The following is a 22,324-nucleotide window of genomic DNA, read 5'->3' on the forward strand; positions in this document are numbered from 1 at the left end:
ACAATACCATATGTTTCTGTTTGCATGGAAAGAAAATTCAATTCCATTGTAAGCACAGCATGGGCTGGAGTCCCAATGCACACTGTTAAATTCTGCAGTGCTCACGATGCTCCTCTTAGTCAGTCTAGTGTGGAGAACACATAAATGTGCCCCTGCCAACTCCCTGTACCACAGATGTGAGGAGAAGAAAGTGCTCAGTATGCTGAGTGCCAGAATAGCAAATACTAACACTGATGTCTGGCCCTGAAATTCCAGTTGGGAATGCCCAAGCAGTGATGTGCTTCAGAAGAAAAGACATAGTTCCTGTGCTGGCTTTGATGAAAAAGTCTAAGGTGTTTTCCACTGTTTAAGTAATGTGTTGTGAGAGCCCAAACAAACCAGTGCCAATAAAACTTGTACAAGAATGGCAGCTGGGGCCACAGGTAGAGCAGTGCAGCTGGAGAGCTGGTGTCTGTCTTGAGGATCATGGCAAAATAGCCTAAGAAAAGCTAGCATGCTGGAAAAAGATGAAATGAAAACACACACACACACACAAAAATACAGATCTGGGCCTCTACAGTTCCCTGTTCTCTCATATAACAAAACAGTAAGAAATAAAAAAATAGTCACCATTTCATTCTTTTCCAAAGCAAGAATGTCAAGCCCTGGTAGTGTCAACAGCATATCCTTGTAACAGTGCCCACCATAAGCTGTACTTGGCAGGGGATGGGAGAAGCTTAAAAAACGGACTAGGAAACTCCATTTTTGCTAAGAAATGTAAACAGTTTCCAGTGGCATATGCCTTCGTTGAATTAATTCAGTTTGCCTTTTACTGGCTTGGAATTCATCCCAGTAGGAAGGAATAAAAATTATTACAGCATATCTGTTTCAGGAGGTCCCACATGATACAAGCCCTGGCACTACTAAATCTACTCCTGCGTCTGGAAAAGTCCATAACTTCTGTGAACCTCCCATTCAGCAGTTCCACCCAGGCATTGGATGGATGAGCCCTGGCACAGGGAGTACTGGATGGCATCAGGCAGCCAGCGAGGCTCTGGCAGTGCAATTCTTGCATAAAGGTCAAGGTAAGAAAGAGGCATTCTAGAGTTTGTGAAATGTGCTTTTTTTCTGTGTATTCCTGGAAAACAGTTCCTGAGAAAAGAAACATATTTATTTCCCTTAAGTAACACTGCTTGCTATAATAAGCAATCATAGCTGTACTATATAACCTATCTACTTTTATCATTCCTTGCCATTGCACAAACTGCCAGGACAAAGTTCTGTTTGTTGTACCATTTCAGATACCATTAACCAAAAAAAAGCCCTGCTGCTGAACTGCCTCAGACCACAGGGTCTCCTAAGAGAAAGTCAGCTTACTCATCTTTCCCTTGAGTAAATGAAGTTATGAACTTATACAAAGGTATGAATTAATTATGGAAAAGAATATTTGCCATATTATTAAATGATGAAAAGGCAAACCCATGTTTCTTAAAGAAGTATTACCTTTGATACAAGCTTGTATCAGGGTGGAGCTGTTACTCCCTATTTCTTCAAGGCGCTCCTGCAGTATTCAGGCTTACAGGCTGTGCACTACTAAGCATGGCTTTTCACTGCTTTCTAACAGATGCCAATCATATTTAATCCTATATCTGAAATTCATAGTTTGTAGGCATTAAATAATTCACTTCTTTTGTTTTCAACCCATTCTGCTGTTTGCTCTTGTAAGCTGCCATGTACATCCCTGAAGATATTTAAAAGCTGTCTGGACACCATCCTGATTAAAGTGCTATAGGGAACCTTTCTAAAGCAAGGAGACTGGACTAGCTGGCTCCAGTGGTCCTTCCCAACTTATACACTCTGTGATTTTGTGTGAAAATGGCTGAAGTGCCACATGAAAATACAGCTTAATAATCCTTGCTGCAGATGGAGAAGAATTACACAGATGTTTAATTATGCTAATGAGGTAATCCCTAAAAGGCTTTTGTAACCTCAGACCTGGCAAAGACTGCTCTAAAATCCAATATTCAGTCTTTGTTAAATGCATACATCAGGCTTGAAATTTAACCCTGCACATCAAGATCTCTCTAAAATGCCCTCTCTTGGGAGGAATCAGCAGAGGTGTGTGAGCACTGAAGCATGGGAGGACCTGGCTGAAATTGGGATGAGGAGTCAAACCCATCTTTCTGACCTAAGTGCAAGATCACCACTCAAGCTTTTGCCCTTACCCCACAGCTATTACTTTGCTTGCAACAGTCTATTTGTTAATTCCAGTAAAAAAAAAAAAAAAAAAAAACCAAAAAAACCACCTATTTAATTGTCTGGTACAATCAACCAAAATTCTGTGGGATAGTATCTGCTTTAGCCTGACTAAACTGAATCATCCGGGGTTTCATCTTTTCCCCTTGCTTATTTTCCTTTTATTTTCTTTCCCCTCCCTCTTTTGTGAGAGTATAATTTTAATTGCTGTTTTTCTGATTTTCAGGTTTCAGAGACACGGACAATGCTGAGCAGCTGTGTGTGTAACAGTTGCAGCCCAAAAGTACAATTAGTCTAATGTGGGCACCAAAACAGAGAAAAGGATGATCAGGGAAATGAAAGAGAAGAATGCAGGCAAGCATTCAGTGACAGAAGACAATCATTAGCATTGGCCAATACCACAATCAGAAAGAGGCCAGTGCCATTTGGAAAGTAATGACATGGCCTCAGGAGAGGTGTGTGTGTGTATGTACGTGTGAAGTAAGCACTAAAAGAAAATGAGCCTTGCTGCACTAATTGGCCTCGCACTTTCCCTGTAATTTCTCATGAGTTCCCTGTTCTCCTCTAATCATGCACACTCATGAGTACTTCCCTCTTCAGTTATCTCCTTACAACTGCTAATTTGATGCTATATAATTAATTTTAAAAATGTACATTGTTATGAAACAATTTTCTACTCTTTAAAATGATTGAACTTTCTACTCACAAAAACATTTTTGAAACCTTGACAGCTTTTAAAACCTGCTTTTAAAAAAATGCAGAAAAGATGCCAGAAGAAAAGATATATCCAAAAATGTTTCTGCCCTCACATTGGGACAGAGTAAACTGCACAGATGCTTCCTGCTTACTTTGGAAGTGGCCTTAACAGTCTTAGCTGTGCTGCTGCTGCTCAGGAATCCTTTCAGACACTTCTGGCAATGCCCCTTGGCTTCACTTGTCTTGATTTCAGGCTTACCTTGTTATGGAAAACCTTTAAGGCCCTTTCTCACTGGAAGAAGTCTTGCTATGGCTGGAGTTTCACTGAACTCAACTCCTGGCATGAGTTAGGTCAGGTCTGTCTGTATGAATTGCAAATTTCCATGCTACTGGGGAAAACAATTAAGCTAAAGCAACGAGTCTTAGGCTTTGTACTAGTCTAATTCACCAGCCTGTGACTTTGGTAACCCAGATCCAGCGTGGAGCAAAGCTCCTTCTCCTGCATTCCCAAGGGTCTTCTCACAGGGTGGCACTCCCAACAGGCCTCCTTCCTAACCCAAAGGTGATCAGGGCAAGTGGCAGGTTGAAAACTGCCTGACAGGCATCTCAGACCTTATTCAGTGGGAGCACTGGCCTCTGAGGGTTCCCAGCTGAGGAGCAAGAAAAACAGCAGTGTATTTAAAAAAAAAAAAAAAATCAGCACAACCTGTTGCAGGTTTCTCAGCTTCTGCATAGTTAATCTGATCTCTGGCAGAACACTTATGATTCACAGCATTACAGACTGGTCAGCATTTCTGTAACAAATGCTAATCAAGATTGGATTTAGCTTTATTTTTTAAATTGGTTCTGAACTATTACTGAATGCACAATATCTGCATTTTTGTGTTATCAGTGTAGGGAAAAATAAATATGCAAGGCTTTTCCATACTACTTTAGAACAGCTTTGATGGAAAAAGAAAATTATAAAACACTCTACAGATTAGCAAAACAAACAATAGTAGTAAAATACCCCCAGAAACAACAAACAAAGAAGTGCACTATCTCATAAATGCTGTGGTAATACAGATAATCACTGAAATAAATGTCTAATAAATATATCAAGCTAAATCTAAATAAATAAATCTAAAATAAACCCCCATGTACATACTCCATGTGCCTCCTGCAGTTTTCCTCACCAGTGCCCGGAGCTCCCCAAGCAGGAACACGTGTGGACATTCCGTGGGAGCACCATGAGGGACCATGAGCTTGCAGAGGCCTGGGCAGCAAACCCTGAGCACACCAGGCTTGGTGCACATGCAGATCTCCTGGGAAGGCTTCCAAGAGGTTCTATTTGCTGTGCACACACTGTGGAGCTGGTACATACATCCAGAGTTGGAGTGTACAGGAGCACTGGCAATTCTCATCAGGACAAATAGAAAATATGTGAACTCTGCCTGGTTAAGATATTTTTTTTCTTCCCCAGAAGGTGTGTTGTTTTGGAAGATCAGAACATGTAGGTTTTGCGTTGCAAAATAAACCAGCAATGATCCTTGATTTGGGAGAATATCTCAAAGCCCAGTCAGGGAGAATCCTGCAGATAAACTAAATTAGCTAGAAGCACATATATCAAACTTCCTATGAAATGCCAGTTCAGCACAGCAGCTGCTCTTCCAAATTAATTTCACAGCTATAGTTCCTTGTATTCCCCTCCCTTTTTCTTTTCAACAAAGTTCTAGATGTAGCATGTTGGGAGTGAAAATTTTTCCAGATTTTCTCTTCCAATAAGCTACAAAGACCATGAATCTGTCCCAATAGAAGGATATTCCTTTCCACTCTGCTCCCCCCAGTAACAACTTGTGGGGTTGGTCTTGTGACAACCTGCCAATCACATGTAGCCAGACACCACAAAAGTGCTGTATCTACTGGAAATCAGGAAGGAATTTGGATTGTGCTGTTTTACGCTGGTAAACACAGTTTCCTTGAAGATCACTCACCTGGGTTAATGGTGATGAATTTGTTATCTGAGGGATGTTCCTCTGGAAACCTGTCCATCTTTGGAGGAGGATTTCTTGTAGTCTCTGGTCTTCTTGGGATCTTGCCCAGGTACAGTTCGTCGGTGAACGCTGGTGGCACTTGGGTGGAAGGGAGCAGCTGGGGCTGAGTGTCGGCTTCGGCAGAGCTCTCCTTCTCGGCACCTCCAGCCGTGGGGGCAACGTTTTGCTTTGGCACTTCTCCCGGTAGGGTTTTATTTCCTTCTTCCTCAGCAGTCCTGTTGGGGGAAGCCGCGGCCACGCTGGGCTCCGTGCTATTGCGTGCCTCCGAGGCCGCCGTCGCCCTGCTCTTCTCCTTCTTTTCAGCATCCTTTTCTTCCTCTTCCTCGTGCTCCCGCTCCCCGTCCTCGCTTTCACTCTTTTCGTCCTTCTCCCCCTCCTCGGCTCCCTCGCCATCCTTGGTGAGCCCTGAGTCCCGCTCGGGCCTGGGGGACGCGGCGGCGGCCTCGGTGGTGGCCACCACGGCGCGGCCGGCCTGCTTGCTGGGGGCGGCGGCCGCGGGCAGCCGCGTGGGCCACACGCTGCTGGGGAAGGAGGAGATGCCCCCGCCGCTGAAGCCCAGCCCTGCCAGCAAGGTGCTGGTCACCACGGAGGCCACGGTGGCCTGGCTGCCGCTGGAGGACGGGCCCATGCCTGTGGCCATGGACACGAAGGAGAAGGGGAGCCCCGAGGAGGTCCAGGTGGAGGAGCCGGAGCTGATGGGAGCCATGTCTGCTGAGGAGGCAGGAGATGCTGTGGGCTTGAGGAGGTCATCGGCAGCACAGGGGGAGAAAACACAGCAGAAAGCATCAGCAGGGGTCCAACATACCACTTGGGGTCATTCTCTTGCTTTTCCCTCCCTTTTCACACACGTGCTAGTCTCCTAAAACCAGAGATCCAACACCAGCTGGATGAAAGGCTGAGCCAGGACAGAACATGCCACAGAGCTACCAGCAAACCACAAAGAGAGGAAACCTCCCTGCCTTCACCACATCATCATTAAAACCCTCTTTATCCTTATCTTTATTTTACATCAAGACCTTCTCCTACCACATCACTACTGACTTGTGAGTAACATTTCCTCTTGGGGTGAGAAGAATGTAAAGGAGTTTAATGAGTTCAGCTGTATTACTCACAGTGCTTTAATCCTCAGAAGACAGGAGTTTAAAAATACTGTGTTACATAATGGCTGTCCCAAAATAATGGCTGCCAACGTGAGCATCCATGGCTGGTGGGGCTGCTCTGACAAGGAACTCTGGCTCTTCCCACGCACATTGTGAGGGCCTCAAAGGATACTATTTTTATTTCCTTAATTTATCCATCAGGATTATTCTCATCAGGACTGGTGTTGCTGTGAGGCATTGCTCTTGTTAGAAAAGAACTGCAGCATGGCCAGTTTTGAAAGACTCGGAGAGCAACAGAAGCTCTTCAGCAAGCTGCCACCATGTCTGCCAGGACCTTCAGGCTGTGACACCCATGTTTTCCACATCCATAGGACTCTCCCTGGGCAGCACCAGTGAATGACAGGCAGGACTGGCAGTGCCTGCTTCATTGAGAAAAAGCAGGTGATGAACTATGGACTTTGCATCCTCTGCACCCTGCCAATATTATTCTAATGTCAACCCACTGCATGCATGAGGGTCCTGCACACATGTGTGTGCTCTGCTGTAAATAAAACCCCTCTGTACACACATAAAGAACCAAACCTTGGTCTGTTCATAAGGAACTAGTCCTGAATTACATGTGGAAAAAGAGACTGAAGTGAACTGTCTAAAGACAAGGAATAATTCTGTGAAAGAGCTGTGTCAGTGGTTCCTCTGGACAGCCTGAACATTCTCCCTCTCTGAATTACTGAAAAATGTCTCACATTACTGAATTCATCAGCAGGAGAGCCATTAGCTGGAAAGGCATGCACCAGATGAGGACAAAAAAGTGTTAAATAGATGCTGCTGAACACTGAAAAAAATGTAAAATGTTTATTTTGGAAACTGGAATTTGTAACTTTTAAGTATTTCTGCATCTCTCTGCAATTCCCGGGTTCAGTCAAGCCGTGTAGTTGAAATGCTGCAGCAAACCAAGCAAGGCTGCTTTCTCACATTATTTTTGACCAGCTGCAATCACAGAAAACCTGAGATCTCAGGTGAAAACCTATGCTTTAGAGATTTCAAGCCAAAACTTTAAATAAATATCTAAACTTTCAGATACTTATCAATCTGAATCCCTAAGGCACTGTGAGATTTGCTTTTTGCTGGCATGAACAGTCTCAAAGCTGGGCTGAGTATTAAAATTTGACAGCAGATTTTATGTATCTAGAATACCTCTATACATCATTAAACAAACATAAATCATTCAAATGCAAGCTTTGTATGTATTATTTCCTTACTGGGGAGTATATCAAACTGGATCAGAATAAAACCAGAAGCAATGTACTTAGAATAAATTCAATAGTATGAATCCAGCCCATAAATCTTACTGAACAACTCAGTACAATGGATGCCAAGAAATTTAGGTTATGGATAGTTTATAGTTTATTTTTATTAAATAAACTAATAAGTTCCTTTCAAAACTGAAACAGTGTATTCCACTTTTACTGTAAATGTACCAACATTTCTGATTCTGGAATACAAAAGTTAGCCTCAGTGACTTGATACAGTCTCACCTGAATTAAAATAAAACAAAGACATTTTTCAGGCTTTATTCACACAGTAACAGGTATCCTTAAAGCACTGGAAGAGCAAAGATGCTCTTTGTGTGTGAGGCCTTATTTCTTCTGCTCATACAGTTAATAAAATAAATTAAATTTATTTCCACAGTCATCATTAATATTTTACAAATCCCCTCTAAATGGGTTGAATACAGATTGAGGAAAATTTTTTAACACTTGATTCTCCAGTGTTCAAAGCCTGTCAGAGAATGAAGCCAGAAAACCATTTCATATTGGAACTGCATTTGATGCTATAAACCCTTCTGTGACAGGTCTGGACACCCCTTCCCCAGGAAAGCTGGGTCCTGCTGCAGATTTCCAACATCGTGCTGCCACCTGGTGGGAAATGTCCCCAAATCCCCGTTGCCTAAATCCATCACTTACCACTCCTGTCTTCACAATTCGGGTCCCCTCGAAAATTCGAGTGGTGTTAGCTGGGGAGGGAAGAAGAGCAGCACATCAGGGCAGGGGAGGAGGCAGAGGAACAACTGGTAAAGCACTGCTCAACATGGGGCTGCAGAATACAGGTACAGAGCTCAGTCTGGAGCAAAGGCAACTCAGCTCTTTGGGCATTACTCACTCACTTGTGTCTAAACACAGACTTGTGGGTCTTTAATTACTCAGGCCTGGCAATGCTGGCTTTTTGACAGAAAACAAATTCTCTCCTTCAACCCCAAGCTGGATGAAACATCCTGGCTTACACAGGAAGCAAGAGTAGCTTGATGATAATAGGTTTTTTCTGTCCTTTATAATATTATAATTTATTGCTATATATCTGAACTGCTATTACCATCAACCTCTCATAAATGTTTTGAAAGCTCAAGTGGATTAATTTTCTAGGTTAGATATTGGGTACAGCCAGAGATTAGAACAGCAGCTCCTTTTTGGGGACTTGTAGGAGGAATCACATCATCTGCTCCCACTGCAGATGTGTGTATCACTTTCACTTCATTGAATATGGGGCTGCAGTATCCAAAGGAACTCCTACAGAGTTGCCAGTAATGATTTGCTCCTAACCGTGATTAAACAGTTATTGTAGTCAAACTTAGATAAATTTTCCATTCCATCATCTAGTAAAAGATAAACAATACATCAGTTTCTAACTTCTGTGTGGCACTTAAAAGTGAAGTCTAAAACACCGTGCTGAGGTACCAAGAACAGAGCTCCACATGAGTTGTGACTTGCACAGGACACTTGTCTGATCCTGCTCTCTCTGCCACCACAACAGAACTAAACCATGTCCATAGCCTGACATCCCTCAGACACTAGGTGCTAGCAAAGCAGGATCAAAACCCCCATGCTTTCTGAAAATGACACGGAAAAATGTCCCTACTATTTTGTTCCATATACAGCATCAGATCCAATTGACAACTCTTTGCTTCGTCCTAGGGATTTAAACTTTAAACTCTCTGCTTGTTTTATTCTTCCATTACTCATTTTGAGGTTTATGCATCTATAAGCTGGAGTGGGAGGGGATGCTCTCATCGGAGGCAAAATTTGCCCTACTTAATAAAGAATGTCATAATAAGGAAGAAGCAAAACTCTAGTACTTAAAAAAACCTCAAAAATAATCAAGTTCTTCTACCAGATCTCAGCTTTACCAGATTTCTCCAATAAACTTAAAAGGAAATCTATGACAAAGGACAGCTTATCATCTAGTTCTTTTGATTTTGTTTAAATATGTATGTTTTGGAAATCACTGAGGTTGCGTGCGTGGTAAAACCTGGATGTCTCCACATGAGGTTGTCAAGGTAGGACTGATCTCCTTTCCTCTTTACATAAAACAGACACCGATCAGACTCACATTCTGTTAGAGCTGTGCCTCTGATGCATAAGCAGTCTCTGATGAATTTGTTTCAGAAAACTAGTACCAAGAAAAGCTCTAAATTCTCCTAAACCCTGACAAAACCTGACAGTGAGAGGTGTAGGCAAACCCTCCTCACTGGAAATGAGATTCAGATCAAGTCACTGGCCACAATATGAAATTAGCACTGTCTACATGCATTCAAATATCTTCTGAATAACTTCACACCACATTGCACTCTGCAAAGAAAATATTAAACAGAGAATAGTTCAATGTAAAAATTTGTATGTGTTTTTTTTACCTTGAAAGAGCATAGTCTGGCTAAAGTCACTACGCATTTCATTTCGGCAAACTGCTTGAACTCTGAACAGATAAAGGATGTCAGGTGAGACATGGCTAATGATGGCCTTCTGTTTAAAAAAAATAGATATTATTCAGTTTTTTACCCCCACAGTACTGTCCAAGATCAGTTTGAAACATATAAAGCATTGTGCTAACACAGAACATTTATGCCATGTAAGACAAGTTATATTTCTACACAGAAATATTCAGTGGTTCCCTGGGGAGGGCAAGGCTGAAGGGATGCACCCAGACACTGCTGACTCTGCCCATGAGAAAGAAATGAACAAATCCCACATCTATTCTCATAAGAGTCTTCATGCCTCAATGTCTCTGCTCTCCTCAGAAAAACTTAAAACCCAAGTCATTCCACTCTTACAGCAATTTTAATAAGATTTTTTTAAGTGGAGATCCATGACCCAAACACAGGATAAGCCCAGAAAGTCACTGCATATTCAAACTGACTATTTTGCAACCAACTGGTTGAGGCAATTTGATACTGGTGTGCTGTGCAACATGATGGCTGAGCATCCTGGGCTGGGATATCCCTGCTTACTCCTAGACCTGAGAGTTTCCACAATCACATCAGTTCACAGGAGTAGCTACATGAGTCACTTGAAATACCTTTTATCTCTACAGCAAAACACTGTCTAGCTCTGACTCAAGATGGGACAACCCAGCTGCATCTGCCAGAGCACTGAAAATAATCGGCACTTTTCTCTGAAAATGGGTTTCCTCTTCTCTTGCCCCTAAAATAGACTAAGATATCATTGCTTTCTTAACCCAAACCTCTGCTGAACAGCACAAGGTCTCAGTGCAATCTATTTCCAAGCTATCACTCCATCACATCCCTTGCACTTGTAATTATTTCTTTTACACAAAACGGGATGCTTTCATGGTGCCCACCTCATTTTTGCTGATTAAGGCTCTCCTCCTTACCTGATTAAAAAAATCTCCCTTAAAAGTGTGAAATTATGACAAGAGAGAGGTTACAATACATCATAACCTTGGGTGCCTTTCAATGGATTCCTTTCTGATTTCATGAGGCAGATCGTTCCCTAATGTGACCCAGATAACAATGTCTAGTGGGGAAATTGGAAATATAAATGGAAATGAAGTAAAAGAAGCTTCATCTAAGGGAATAAGAGGAGTATTATTGTATAACTGATTGAATGGGCCCAGAGGACTGTGTATTTGAAAAAAAAATATGGTAACAGTCATTAGGAATAACACTGTGCTGCTGCATTTTTCATGTGCATATACAATTACTGATTTCATTATTCTAGAGGCTTTCTTTGATTAACAATAAATGGAGGCCTTTCAAACCTGAATATGTCACTCTGGTTTTATATGCAGAGAATGTTAAGGACCAGTACAATACTTGCTTCCACTTAGACAAGAATGACAAGCAGATGAAATCCTAAATGGAGGAGATAGAGCAGTGTTTCCATCTGTGCTGGAACTGTCTTGCTCTTCTCTCTTTTTCTCACACTGCCAGATGTAGGCAGTGCTTGTACAGGGCCACTCCAAAATAATCTTCAAGCCCTGACTATGCAACTCCTGCCTCTGGCAGCACTAGCTGCCAGAAACTGCTCCAAAGCCTACAAGGGGCTATGCACAGTGAAAAGCCTGAGCCCAGGAACAGATTTTGGGGGATCAGACTTTTAATGTGAAAATCTGTAAGTTGAACTCAAGCCAAAAGGTATTCAGAGCCTCAACATTTCCCGAGCCAGCTGCTTCTCAGTAACACTACATGAAAAAATGTCTGCAGATTCAGTCCTCCATGCACTCACATAAACTATAAATTCACACTCCAGTGTTTGGGCAGCCTGTTAGGCAATGCTCAGCTAATGCTGAACATTTAAATAGCAATTCATCATGGGCCAAACATTATCCTGCCTATAAGGTGACAACTGCTTTCCTCCTCTACCCACTTCTACCAAGAAAATAGCAATATAAGGGTAGCTTGATACATATGTCTGGGGTTGATGCTGTGCTTTTACCAGGTCCTTGTCACTATCCTTGGTGAAAGTCTTCTCCTTTTCATCTTCATTTTTAGTCCAGCTGTAGGAGATCATGTAGTTCATGATTGGAGGGTGGTAAATGGTTTCTGGTTGGTTCCAGGTCACCAGTAGTGCTGTCCTGTTCACAGGCTGCACTTTCATGTTGACTGGAGGAGTGCTACAAGCTGAAAAACAGAAGGAGAAAATATGAAGCTCTTCTAAATAACTGAGAGAAAACAAACAGAATGAACGGTGCCTCACTCTAAGAGCTAGGTTTTTTTTTTCTTTAATGCCCTGGCCTACAGTAACAGCTTAGACTGCAATCCACTGAGACCAATGGGATTTAATACCACCTGCAGCTGCTTTCTGCTCTCCTGAGTAAAGTAAATGAGAGAATCCATTCTCTGCAGGCAGGTTGCCTAGCTCTCTACTTAATTCTCAGTCCTGACATTTGCACCTACTCTTTAACTTGGTGACTGAAGAGCTCTGCACTGGAACATTAAGAAATACAGTGGACCTGATCCCCAGCTTCCCTCATCCCCACCCCCCCTGCTGTTAAGGGGTAAATACCCCAGTGTGCTCTACAGATCCTGGAAAGAGTTGAGACCTCTGAAAATATGGCACTATTGGGTCAGTAAATGTTCTTTTGTTAACCTAGTACATTTTTTCAGTTATTTTATATTCCTCTTCCTGTATATTTTTCTTCAAAGATGCTCAACAATTTATCAGTAATGTATTACCTGCACAGGGAGGAGTGGCTGTTTGATGGCCTTGGCCACCTCCTCTGAGCAGGCAGAGGAACCCCCAGGTAGCCCTGCCTTCCTAACCCTGCCTGCAGCCTGGAGGCACAAATCATTTTTCAGCCATGCTTAAGTCACTGGGGACATCAGCACAGGCACAGCTTAACCCCTGGGAAAAAAAACCCAACAACAAACATGGCTTCTGCTTCCAGCAGTACCAAACCCAAAATTCTGCAGGCAGACCAAGCCCAGGCACAGACGATTCTGGCCCCTGGAGGAGTGGAGTGTGCAGAGTCCCCTAGGAGCGCTGAGGAAACTCTTTGCAAGGAGTTGCCATGGAAAGGTCCAGCTGGGGATGCACAACACTAGATGGCACTCACATGCTGTGGGAAAATGCATCATCCTCTTCCCAGCTATAAAGAGTTTAGATTTTTTTCCCCAAGCTTTAAAAATCACGTTTAAAATACCCAATTCAGGGCAGATTCTCACATTCTCTTTCTCAGTATAAACCCTGAACCAAGGAAAATCACTTGCAATGATACCTAAGCACATGTGCTGTGGCAAAGGAGCTGGTCTCTTCTGGCAAAGTGTCACCCAGCCCATCAGGCTGACACTATTTGCAGAATTATTTGTCCCAGTATGACTTTTCCTCTTGAAGCCAACACATTGAGCTTGTTTGCACTCTGCAGGTATGTGACTGCATGTATATTTGGCCATTACTTCACTTCTAAAGAGTCCTGGCAGCACTGAAGGGGAAATATGTCTATTCCTATGCCTGGACTTGCAGGTTGGCCAAGCAGCACTGCTGTTATATTACTGAAATAGCTACAGTTCTTAAATAGAAATTATTAAATGCTCTAAACACCAGTATTACCAGTACAATAGAAAAACATCTGTCAAATGCCTTTGTGCAGTTATAACTCGCATTTTGTAGCTACCTGAACAAGACAACATGAATTGCAGAAATATGCTTGGGCAGGAAATGTCATTGATATTTGCTCTTGCCATGAGGGGTGACAATCCTGCAGTTCTGCAGTAGATCCTTCTGCTCAACCCAGAAGGATGATCCAGCAAAACAAACAAACCCTACAGTATCTGGAAGCATTGGATAAATGTATGTGAGTTTCCATTTACACCAAGCTGAAGGGATCAAAGCAGCATGCTGCTCTCAGTGCCACAAAGTCAGAAGCCACACCATGGCTTCCCTCTGGCTCCCTCCTGGTCCCCAAAAGCACAGCACAAAGATGGCCAGGACCTGGATGAAATGGGACAGCCAAAAGCCACCTCTGTTATCACTATTTACAGAGCTCCCTGATCCTGGTATGCCTCTCCATGCTCACCTCTTTCCGCTGAGATGGTCAGATCAATTCTCCCTGACATCACTGTTTATTGATAACTGCGCCAATAAATCATAACTGCCCTCTTTGACGCCCTTTGTCATCACAGAATTACACTTCAAAATGCCAGGCCAGCCTTTCCTGCTCCACCTAATCAAATGCCATCAGAGACAGAGCCAGGGTGAAGCACTACCCAGACCCAAAACTCTTCCCCAGTCCTTGTCCTCCAGGAGGACATGCAGAGATTTATATATTTAAAGTAATCATGCATCAAATTGTTTTAGAAATAATTCAAGCAGGTAACCTTCCTGAGAGACAGAGAGATCCCCCTTAATTGCAGCAGCCCTCTGAGTGGTGTCTGGCCAGTTTTCCGCACAAGGACCCCAAGCCACCCAGGGAGAGGGGGCTGCCATGTCCCCAGCTCTGTGCCACCCTCTGCAGCCAGCCTGGATGGCATCTGAACAGCCAGAGAAGTGGGGATTCCCAAGGATAAAGAGAGACTCAGAGACAGGAGATCGTTCCTGTCCCTGCCCTCTGATCCAAGCAGGTCATGAGCAATTTGAATCACCTGAGTGACTCTGATGACTTCACTGAGGACAAGCCTCATTCCCAGCCAGCTAAAGTGAGGCTGAATTTACAATACTGTGATTTCTCAGTAAATATTACAAAATTTTCATGACTTGGCTCAATCTACTCCAAGGCACAGAGCAGTATCTGAAAAACCTGGAGTAATTTAGTATTAACCAACCTTTTCTGTTCAACTGCATTTTTTTAAGCAGCTTATGAATGGGCAAAAAATATTTTTTTTAAAATAAAATGAAACATATGGTTTTATTAATTTAACTAAACCTGTTTAGGACACAATGGAATAAAGAAACATTTGATTCAATAATTCAATTTGATGATTTAATTAAAGTGATACATAATAACATAGCAAATGTCTGAAAGGCAAGGAAAAAAAGTCCAATGATTTGACCATCTATAAAACAACTGGCATTTCCCAGAGATCTAATTTTTCTTTCAATACTCTCTGTGCCTTGGATTTTTCAAAGAAGATTAAAAGAATCACAGGCTAAAGGACCTCTACTGATTTTGCAAAATGTGCAGCTGAAGAAGAGATGGAAATGCAGGAAATGGTTGGGACAGGGAAGGGGAAGTTTAATCAGGACACACTAAAGCTTTTCTTTTTCTTTTTTTTTTTAACTAAACCAGGCTTAATGAGAAAAAAGAAAAGCCTGTGAATTCATGATTTCTTGGGAAAAAAGTAAGACCCAAAACTAACAACCAGCATTATTCCACACTGAAATAGCATCTCAGCTAATTTTAGAAAAAAATATTACTAATGCTCTGTTTAAAATTCAGATCCTGAGGGATATCAAAATACTGTGGGGGCTTTCAGGATGCCTTTCTGTGGTGTGTGCAATCCTGAGCAGATACCTGCACAGGTCTGACAGGACACCAATGCCACTGTGTCCTGAGCTAGCAACCCATGCCAAGACTTGTGGAGACAAAAACCCCCAGCTGGGATGTCACCCTAGTTTTTTAACATTTTCTTCTGATGTTGACATTCTTGTAGTGAACTTTCTCACACACTTTTTGTAAATAACTCATTGTTTTGCATTCCTTTATGGAAGAAGAGAAAGTTGATAGACTGTTGGTTTGACCAGTGTCATTGGAGAGGTGTCACTGTCACCCTCCAATCTGCTGTCACTTTTGGAAAACTGTAAATCTTAGAGTCAGAAAATAAACTGCCTTTTTTCCTTCACCTTGAGAAAGGTGGTGTGTGCTTGTGTTCTTTCGTGTCCTATAGCGACATTGGGGCACCCAGGCCACATCTCAGAGGCTCTGAACCGGCAAGAGCCTTTGCAGTACCATGGCCATGCCCCACTGCAGGCACAGACATGCCCTGGACCTCCTGGAGGGAAAGAACACCCTCACCTTCCTGTCAGGGATGACCTGAACTGGGAGAACCTGGCAAACAAGGCAGCTGCTGCCTTCTGGAAAAGCCCTGAAGAGGCAGAACAGCACAGGTGCATCTGGAGGGAGCCCCTCTGACCCAGCTCAGGCAGCCGCAGGGGCTCTCCCAGCTGCTGGCCATGTGTGAGGCTGCCCAGCAGCTTGATCCAGGCTTTTCTCTGCAGAGCAGCCCACTGGGGAACGCAGGGGGAATCCAGCATCTTGGCCAGCCTCATCTTCCAGGGCTCACTCAAGCCTGGACAAAACCTGTTTGCCACTGGCAGATGAATGCTGCATGCTGATACACTCATAAGCACTGGGCAGGCCAGCCATACAGCAGAGAATGATTTTCTTCATGTTAAAAACATTCCAGTGGGCTGGAACAAACAAAATTAATTTAACAACTCTGCATTCATCTCTCCCATAATTTGATTTGTATGTTGTATTTGGCTACGTAACCTCCATGAGGTTTCCTAACTGAAAGCCTGATAAAGCTTAATCCAAAAGCTCCTGGCAGCTCCATTTCAGTGAGCTGAAAGACAAAAAAAGGGGCTTGTTGCTTTGCAAAAATTAATTGCTGATACTAAGACACACCCATGAATGCAGAAGTGGTATGTAAGAGAATATTGCAGCTTTTTAAAATTAATATTGTTCCTTAAAAGCAGCCTGTAGTTCTCTTTCAAAGACAGAAATGCAACACCAGCCAAACTTTCTGGGTTTCATCACTCTTTCTGCATATGCTACCTGTGGTTATGAAAAGACCTATTTAGGGAAACTCTGTGAGAGTGCAAGAAATGTGTATTCAGTTATGGCTTGTACACTCTCTCCCTGCAAAACAGGTCTTCATATGATGAATCTAGTTGCACTGGGCTCAGCGGGATTTATAAAATCCTCTAAAAATGTTCTAAGTTAGCTTGTCCATGCATAAAAATGTCACCACTTTAAAGGCAGTTATTTCTAGCTGTGCTATGCCCTGCTTTGAAAAATCCCACTCTCTACCTCCTGCTGAATGTCTCAGCAATGCAAAACTGCTGTTCCTCTCCTTGGTGCCGTGGGATACACGTTGTGTGCCGAAGCCATGACAATTTTCAGCACAGAAAAGCAACGTGACAGTGAGATCCTGAATCCCTTGTGGTGACATGGGCATCTTCTAGGGCAATTCATACATGGAAGGGGAAACATCAGCACCAGGATGTTCCCATAGCATGTTACTGGCTCAGAGCTGCTCAGTGGTAACTAAAAGACAGGGACAAGGGTCTTGTCTTGCTCTGGGAGGCAGCTCCTGGCTGTAAGGTGAGAGAGGCCTCACTTCTTCTTGTTACTACTCTGGATATGCAGGAGGATTCATTCAACAGGATGGGTGGCAGGGAAAAATGTCTCCCTTAGAAAAGCAAGAGCACGCAAGAAGGTAGTTGGGGCATTTCTTCCCCCATGTTCAGTAGAAGAGAAGCTGAGAGGTCAGTATGGGGGTTTCATGTCTTTTTTCACCACAGGGGCAAACAATTTGGTGGCCAAGTTCTTGGGGGAGAGAGGGTGTTTCCTTCCCCCCTGCCCCAGCCCTGGGAAGGAGCTGGAAGGGCCAGTCCTGCAGCACAGATGCACCACTTGCTGCTGTAATGACACCCAACTCAGCCACAGGCATCCCAGATGATTTCAGAGTGCCTGCAAGCTGTGGTCAGTGCCTGTGCTACTGCCAAACACTGCACCAAGTTCAGTCAGCCCTGTCACCCCCAGGAACCCAACTGCAGACAAGAGAAAAGCAATGCCACCAACAGAAAAAGGGAAGGAAAATACTTTCAACTACATCTATACCTATATACACACACATATATATTCCTTCTCATTATTAGATCCTCAAAACTTCAGATAAACCCTGAAATGCAAAAATATGTGTTGTGCTGCAATGAGAAAACTCACACTTGCTTTCAGTGCCATGGTAGGGGAAGTGATACAGGGGCAGATTCAGCTCCATTGAACTGGTGTGACCCAGTGGAGGTGCTCAGGAAGAGACACCAATCCATAATAAACAAGAGCATGCTTTGGGCTGTCAGATTCAATCCCAGAGTTCAGCAAGGGCTGTGCTCCCAAAGGATAACAAATAAACTATGAAGATCATATGCACAGACAACACAGGCTTTAATATATCAGAAAGTGCTAACAGGCATACTTATAACATTTTCCCTCTTCTTTTACTAAATGTTTGCAGTTTTTCAGCTTTGCTTTAGCGTACATTGTTGACTTCTCAGAGTGCTTATAAATGACATTATTAATACATAAGGATAATTGCTTTAAAGAGTAGCACACATTTTTCCTTTACCTTTGCCTGCACTTTGCCAGCAGGCATTGGCAGGCTCCGGAGCATGCTGTACACACAAATATTTGTGTTGATCTACTTCAATCCACAGGCAGAATGTAGCTAGGAGACAGACTATTTATCTTCCCTGCTCCTACCTTCCACTATGCTTCAAACAGACAGGGTTGTTGAGGTGTGAGGCACAGACCCCACACTTGTTTTATGAGCTCTGCAAAATAACCTCATGAGCAAATGGGCACACAGGTCCCTCTGACTGAGGGCATCTGCACAAGCTGGGGTTTGCCCCTCTGTTGCTGGCCCATTTCCCAAAGTGTTCACACAACCAGCATCTGGATTAATAACTGTATGGCTTTGTAGCACCTAAATTTCCATGGCATCACAGCAACAGATCCTGTTTTACTGAAAAGCATGGACCACCAGATGCCATGCTGGGCTAAACTGATGTCCAACAAGGACCTGCCCTGCAAGTTTTGTGTTTGTATTGCACACATCCATGTGTGCACACAGAGGGTGACTTGTGTTTCAAATGTACACCTGTGCCCTTATTTACACAGTGTGTTTGTGCCACATGTGTGATCACATTCAGGGGCACAAACAGTATCAATAGGAGAAAGAAGGAATTCCTGCCAGAAGGACGCATATTTGCTCTGTTAGCCAAGCTGACCTCTCCAATGTTCTCTTTGGCCTGGGAGCAAGGAAGGATACAGCAATAGGGTTGGTAGAGCCTCCCAGTACATGCCTGTGGGATGCCCAAAATCAGATTAGGAAAGCAGCTTTCCTTTCATAGTTTCTGGAAGCTTTTTAAAGGATGAGCTGCAGGGACTCGTGGTTCAAACTAAAATTAGTACTTCTGTGGGCTGAACAGCTGGGCCAGCAGGTAGGCAGTGCAGAAAGGAATTCCCTCCAGGTGTAAATGGAATAAATCATCAAGCTCAGCTCTTCCAGCTTTAGTGGCAGCTGTGAACCCAAACCTCACCTACACTTTCACACTGAATTCCTCTTGCTCTGTTGGTTTGGACCCTTTATAATCTCTGAAGAAGTCTAAGGAGTGACTTAGTGCTTACTAATAAATCTATTGATAAATTGATCATTACATTCAGGCCCAGACACACACACTCCTCACATTACAACCACACAGAAGTTACTACAGGTGTTAAACAGAACCCCACAGAACAGAGCCATTGCAGGGGAAGCATGAGGTCTATGTCAAGGTTAAATACCACATCTTTTTGCATCTAATTCCCCCTCAAAATGGGTCAGTTTTTTTTTAATGAAAAGCTTTGTGTTCCACCTGACCTGAAACTGTGGAAAGCAGAAGCCTGTCCTTTGCTGCTTTTGCAGAACACTCTCCATGACACACACAAGGACCCAGCAGTGCTGCAGAGCAAGACAGGGCTGAGGTGGAAGGGATGAAATATGCAGAAGGAACACACTGATTTCTGCCTAAAATGTGCATTCAGCAGCCACTTGAGGCTCAAAAAGAGACTCTAGCACCTTGGAGCAATAAGGCAGTAGCAGACAAGTCTGCAGCAAAAGATGCAGGACAAGCAATGGGCAGGACAGTGTCACCACCCTCCAGTGTGACCAAGCCAGGCTGCTACACCAACAGAAGTCCTAATGATGAGACATGAATTCATTTGCACCAAACCTAGTAGGTGCTGACCTGATAAAAGGGGAATAGGATTGGGAAATGATAACTTCCATAGCAAAATGAAATAAAAAAGCAAACAGGAAAAGCCCAGTTGTCCAAGAAAATGGTGAAGGAGTTATTAATCCATGAAGAAATCCTCCAAGATTCTTTCAAAGGACACAAAGAATCAATGCTAATGGCAAACATACTGTAAATTAACTTTAAAAGGTTCCTGTTTATTTCCATTCTCCCTGTGATATTTAAAGAAAATAAATAGCGAAATTTTGCTTCAGCCATCCTGTGTTACATTTTCAATAATGAATCACTTAAAATTCATCTTCACTTTGTTGTTGTTTTGGATATGTTACATACTACTATGAGGTATTTTGAGTAATTTAGGTTTGACTAAACCATAAAAATGACATTCTGCAAGAGTAGAACTTCTCTGCCTAAGACTCCTTCTGGACTCCCAGAGAGAACCTGAGGGCATGAAGAGACTGCAAAGTTGTTTTGAGACAGTTTTCATAAAACATGGGCATTTAGAAAGCAAAACCAAATTACTGGGAGTAATAACAGAGGCTATAAATGAGACAAATAACTTGTTCCCATTCAGAAACACTGCTCCCAATGCTCTAGACTATCTGCCTCAAAGTGTTGATGTCAGTGCACTGAATCTCTGTTCCTTTGGATGCTGCTGCATGGGAGGTGCACTCAAATGCTCTGCAGAAAGGCAGCACCTTTACAGAAGGCTGCAGTCTCATCTCTGACATCAGGAGCCATGAAATGGTGAATAAGAACTAAACTGCTTTGCTTGAGTGCAGTACCTTTGGCTGCAGGCCCCTCCCTGAGCCATGCTTCCAGCACAAGGCTTGCAGGGGGGAAAATCCAAATATCTTCTATCCATGTTTTAGTGACACTAAGCTAAAAGGACTTCCAAACTGTGAATTACCACCACATAACAAAAACCACTAAGGAAAATGATCACCTGCACAGTACTAGAGAAATGTCCCAGCTGTTAATTTAGAGTCCAAAGCTAAGTTTTACTGGAGTGAATTTATGACTGCTCATTATTTAACTTAGTCTAGGATCATAATTACAGATGGTACTCCGAGGCGAAATCCCACTGATGGGAAACAGCATCGTTTGAGACTCCAGCAAAGAGTAATCAGACACCTTTGGGAAAGTAATCAGACATCTGTGAAAGAAAACTCTGATGTCAAGAGCCCCTCACATGGGATGCTTGTTTAAGTGTTGCAAGGCATGCAGCACATTTAATGAGTAGAAAGGTTAAAGGGTTTCTTTGAGTGTTAAAAAAAACCATAAAGAAACAACATTTGATGTAATCAGCAGCAAAATAAAATGGGCAAGTATTGTTGCACATGGGGTACTTCCTGAAACAAGGAAATGAAACACCTTTCCCTCCTGAGTTTCCATGCCCACACCTTCACTAAAGCAGGTATTGTTTTGTAAATACAGCTCTGCTTGATGGGACAACATGTGAAAGCAGTGAGAATCCCCTGCAGACCCAGATCCTTGAACTGGATGGACCTTTATGTAAGAATTCTGTTTGTCCCTGAAGAGCAATGTACACTATTATAGCAATAAATAATTAGCAATCCCTCTACCAGAGCTGCTTGAAAGCAGCCCATGAGATGCAGGAGCACAATATATGATGTGACAGAGCAACACAGTCCTGAGCCACAGAGGACAGGCCAGAGAAGAAAGGAAGCACTTTTAACAGAGATTGTCTTGTCCAAAAAGTCAGACACTGCCACAGGCACTGATAATTACAGTATCTGATTAATGCTTTACAAATGCATTCTTGGCTTAGAACGTCTGTACATAGAACTTCTAACTTCTCAAAACTTTACATAAATTAGTATTGTAACATGGTGAGCCCTCTTGTTAAATGATGCCTCATTTAACAGTATGATCCACTGCATAGTTTGGATCTCTGAAAGTCTCAACTTCTTAAAAAGTATCACTGTGCAAAAGTTTATTATCAACTCACCAGTTGCTACAATTACAATACCTGCATGGTGGATTTCAGAAATAAGATCTTAAACATCATCTGTATGGTTTTTTGAAATAGCTCCAGGGTCAACTTAAAAATTAAGCTCAGCTCATGGGCTCTGATTCAGCAAAGGTCTTATGCATATGCTTTTATTCCAGGCATACAAGCAGTCCTCAAGAGACTGTTTTAAATCAGCTTTTGCCAATAGAAGGAAGCAATAAGATAATGGAATAAAGGAAAACTCTTCTTGTTAAACTCTGACACACAAGAAAATCTGGAGTTTTCACTTGTAAGCAAAAAATTGGTCCTATTTCAAATTAGCTGAAGTATTTAACCATCTTGTATTCTGATGATTGAAAACAATGCCCCTCTCTTCACTGCCTCTTTTGAATTAAAACAAGAGAAGAGAAGGGAGAGTAACTGCAAAGCAAAAGGCTGGTAACATTCACACTGGTTAACAAACTGTATACAAGAGCACTGACCTAAAACAGCCTTTCCCAGAAGACCTTTTGTTTACCAAATGCCACCACTTCTGGGGCTTTG

The 22,324-nt window shown here is 42.8% G+C and overlaps 1 protein-coding gene across 1 annotated transcript in view; it reads right to left on the reverse strand.

Annotated features, from left to right (window-relative positions):
- PTPRG (protein tyrosine phosphatase receptor type G) overlaps positions 1-22,324 on the reverse strand; it is a 388,012-nt gene that overhangs the window by 65,715 nt on the left and 299,973 nt on the right. The window contains exons 9-12 of the mRNA XM_054280849.1: positions 11,791-11,975; positions 9,750-9,858; positions 8,029-8,078; positions 4,905-5,700 (exon numbers count right to left, since the gene is read on the reverse strand). Of these exons, the coding sequence (XP_054136824.1) occupies positions 4,905-5,700; positions 8,029-8,078; positions 9,750-9,858; positions 11,791-11,975 (1,140 nt within the window). The remainder of the gene's footprint in view (positions 1-4,904; positions 5,701-8,028; positions 8,079-9,749; positions 9,859-11,790; positions 11,976-22,324) is intronic.

Source organism: Melozone crissalis, unplaced genomic scaffold, assembly GCF_028551555.1.
Source record: "Melozone crissalis strain CALT ecotype California unplaced genomic scaffold, PUWL_Pcris_2 ptg000029l_1, whole genome shotgun sequence".
NCBI classification, from domain to species: domain Eukaryota; kingdom Metazoa; phylum Chordata; class Aves; order Passeriformes; family Passerellidae; genus Melozone; species Melozone crissalis.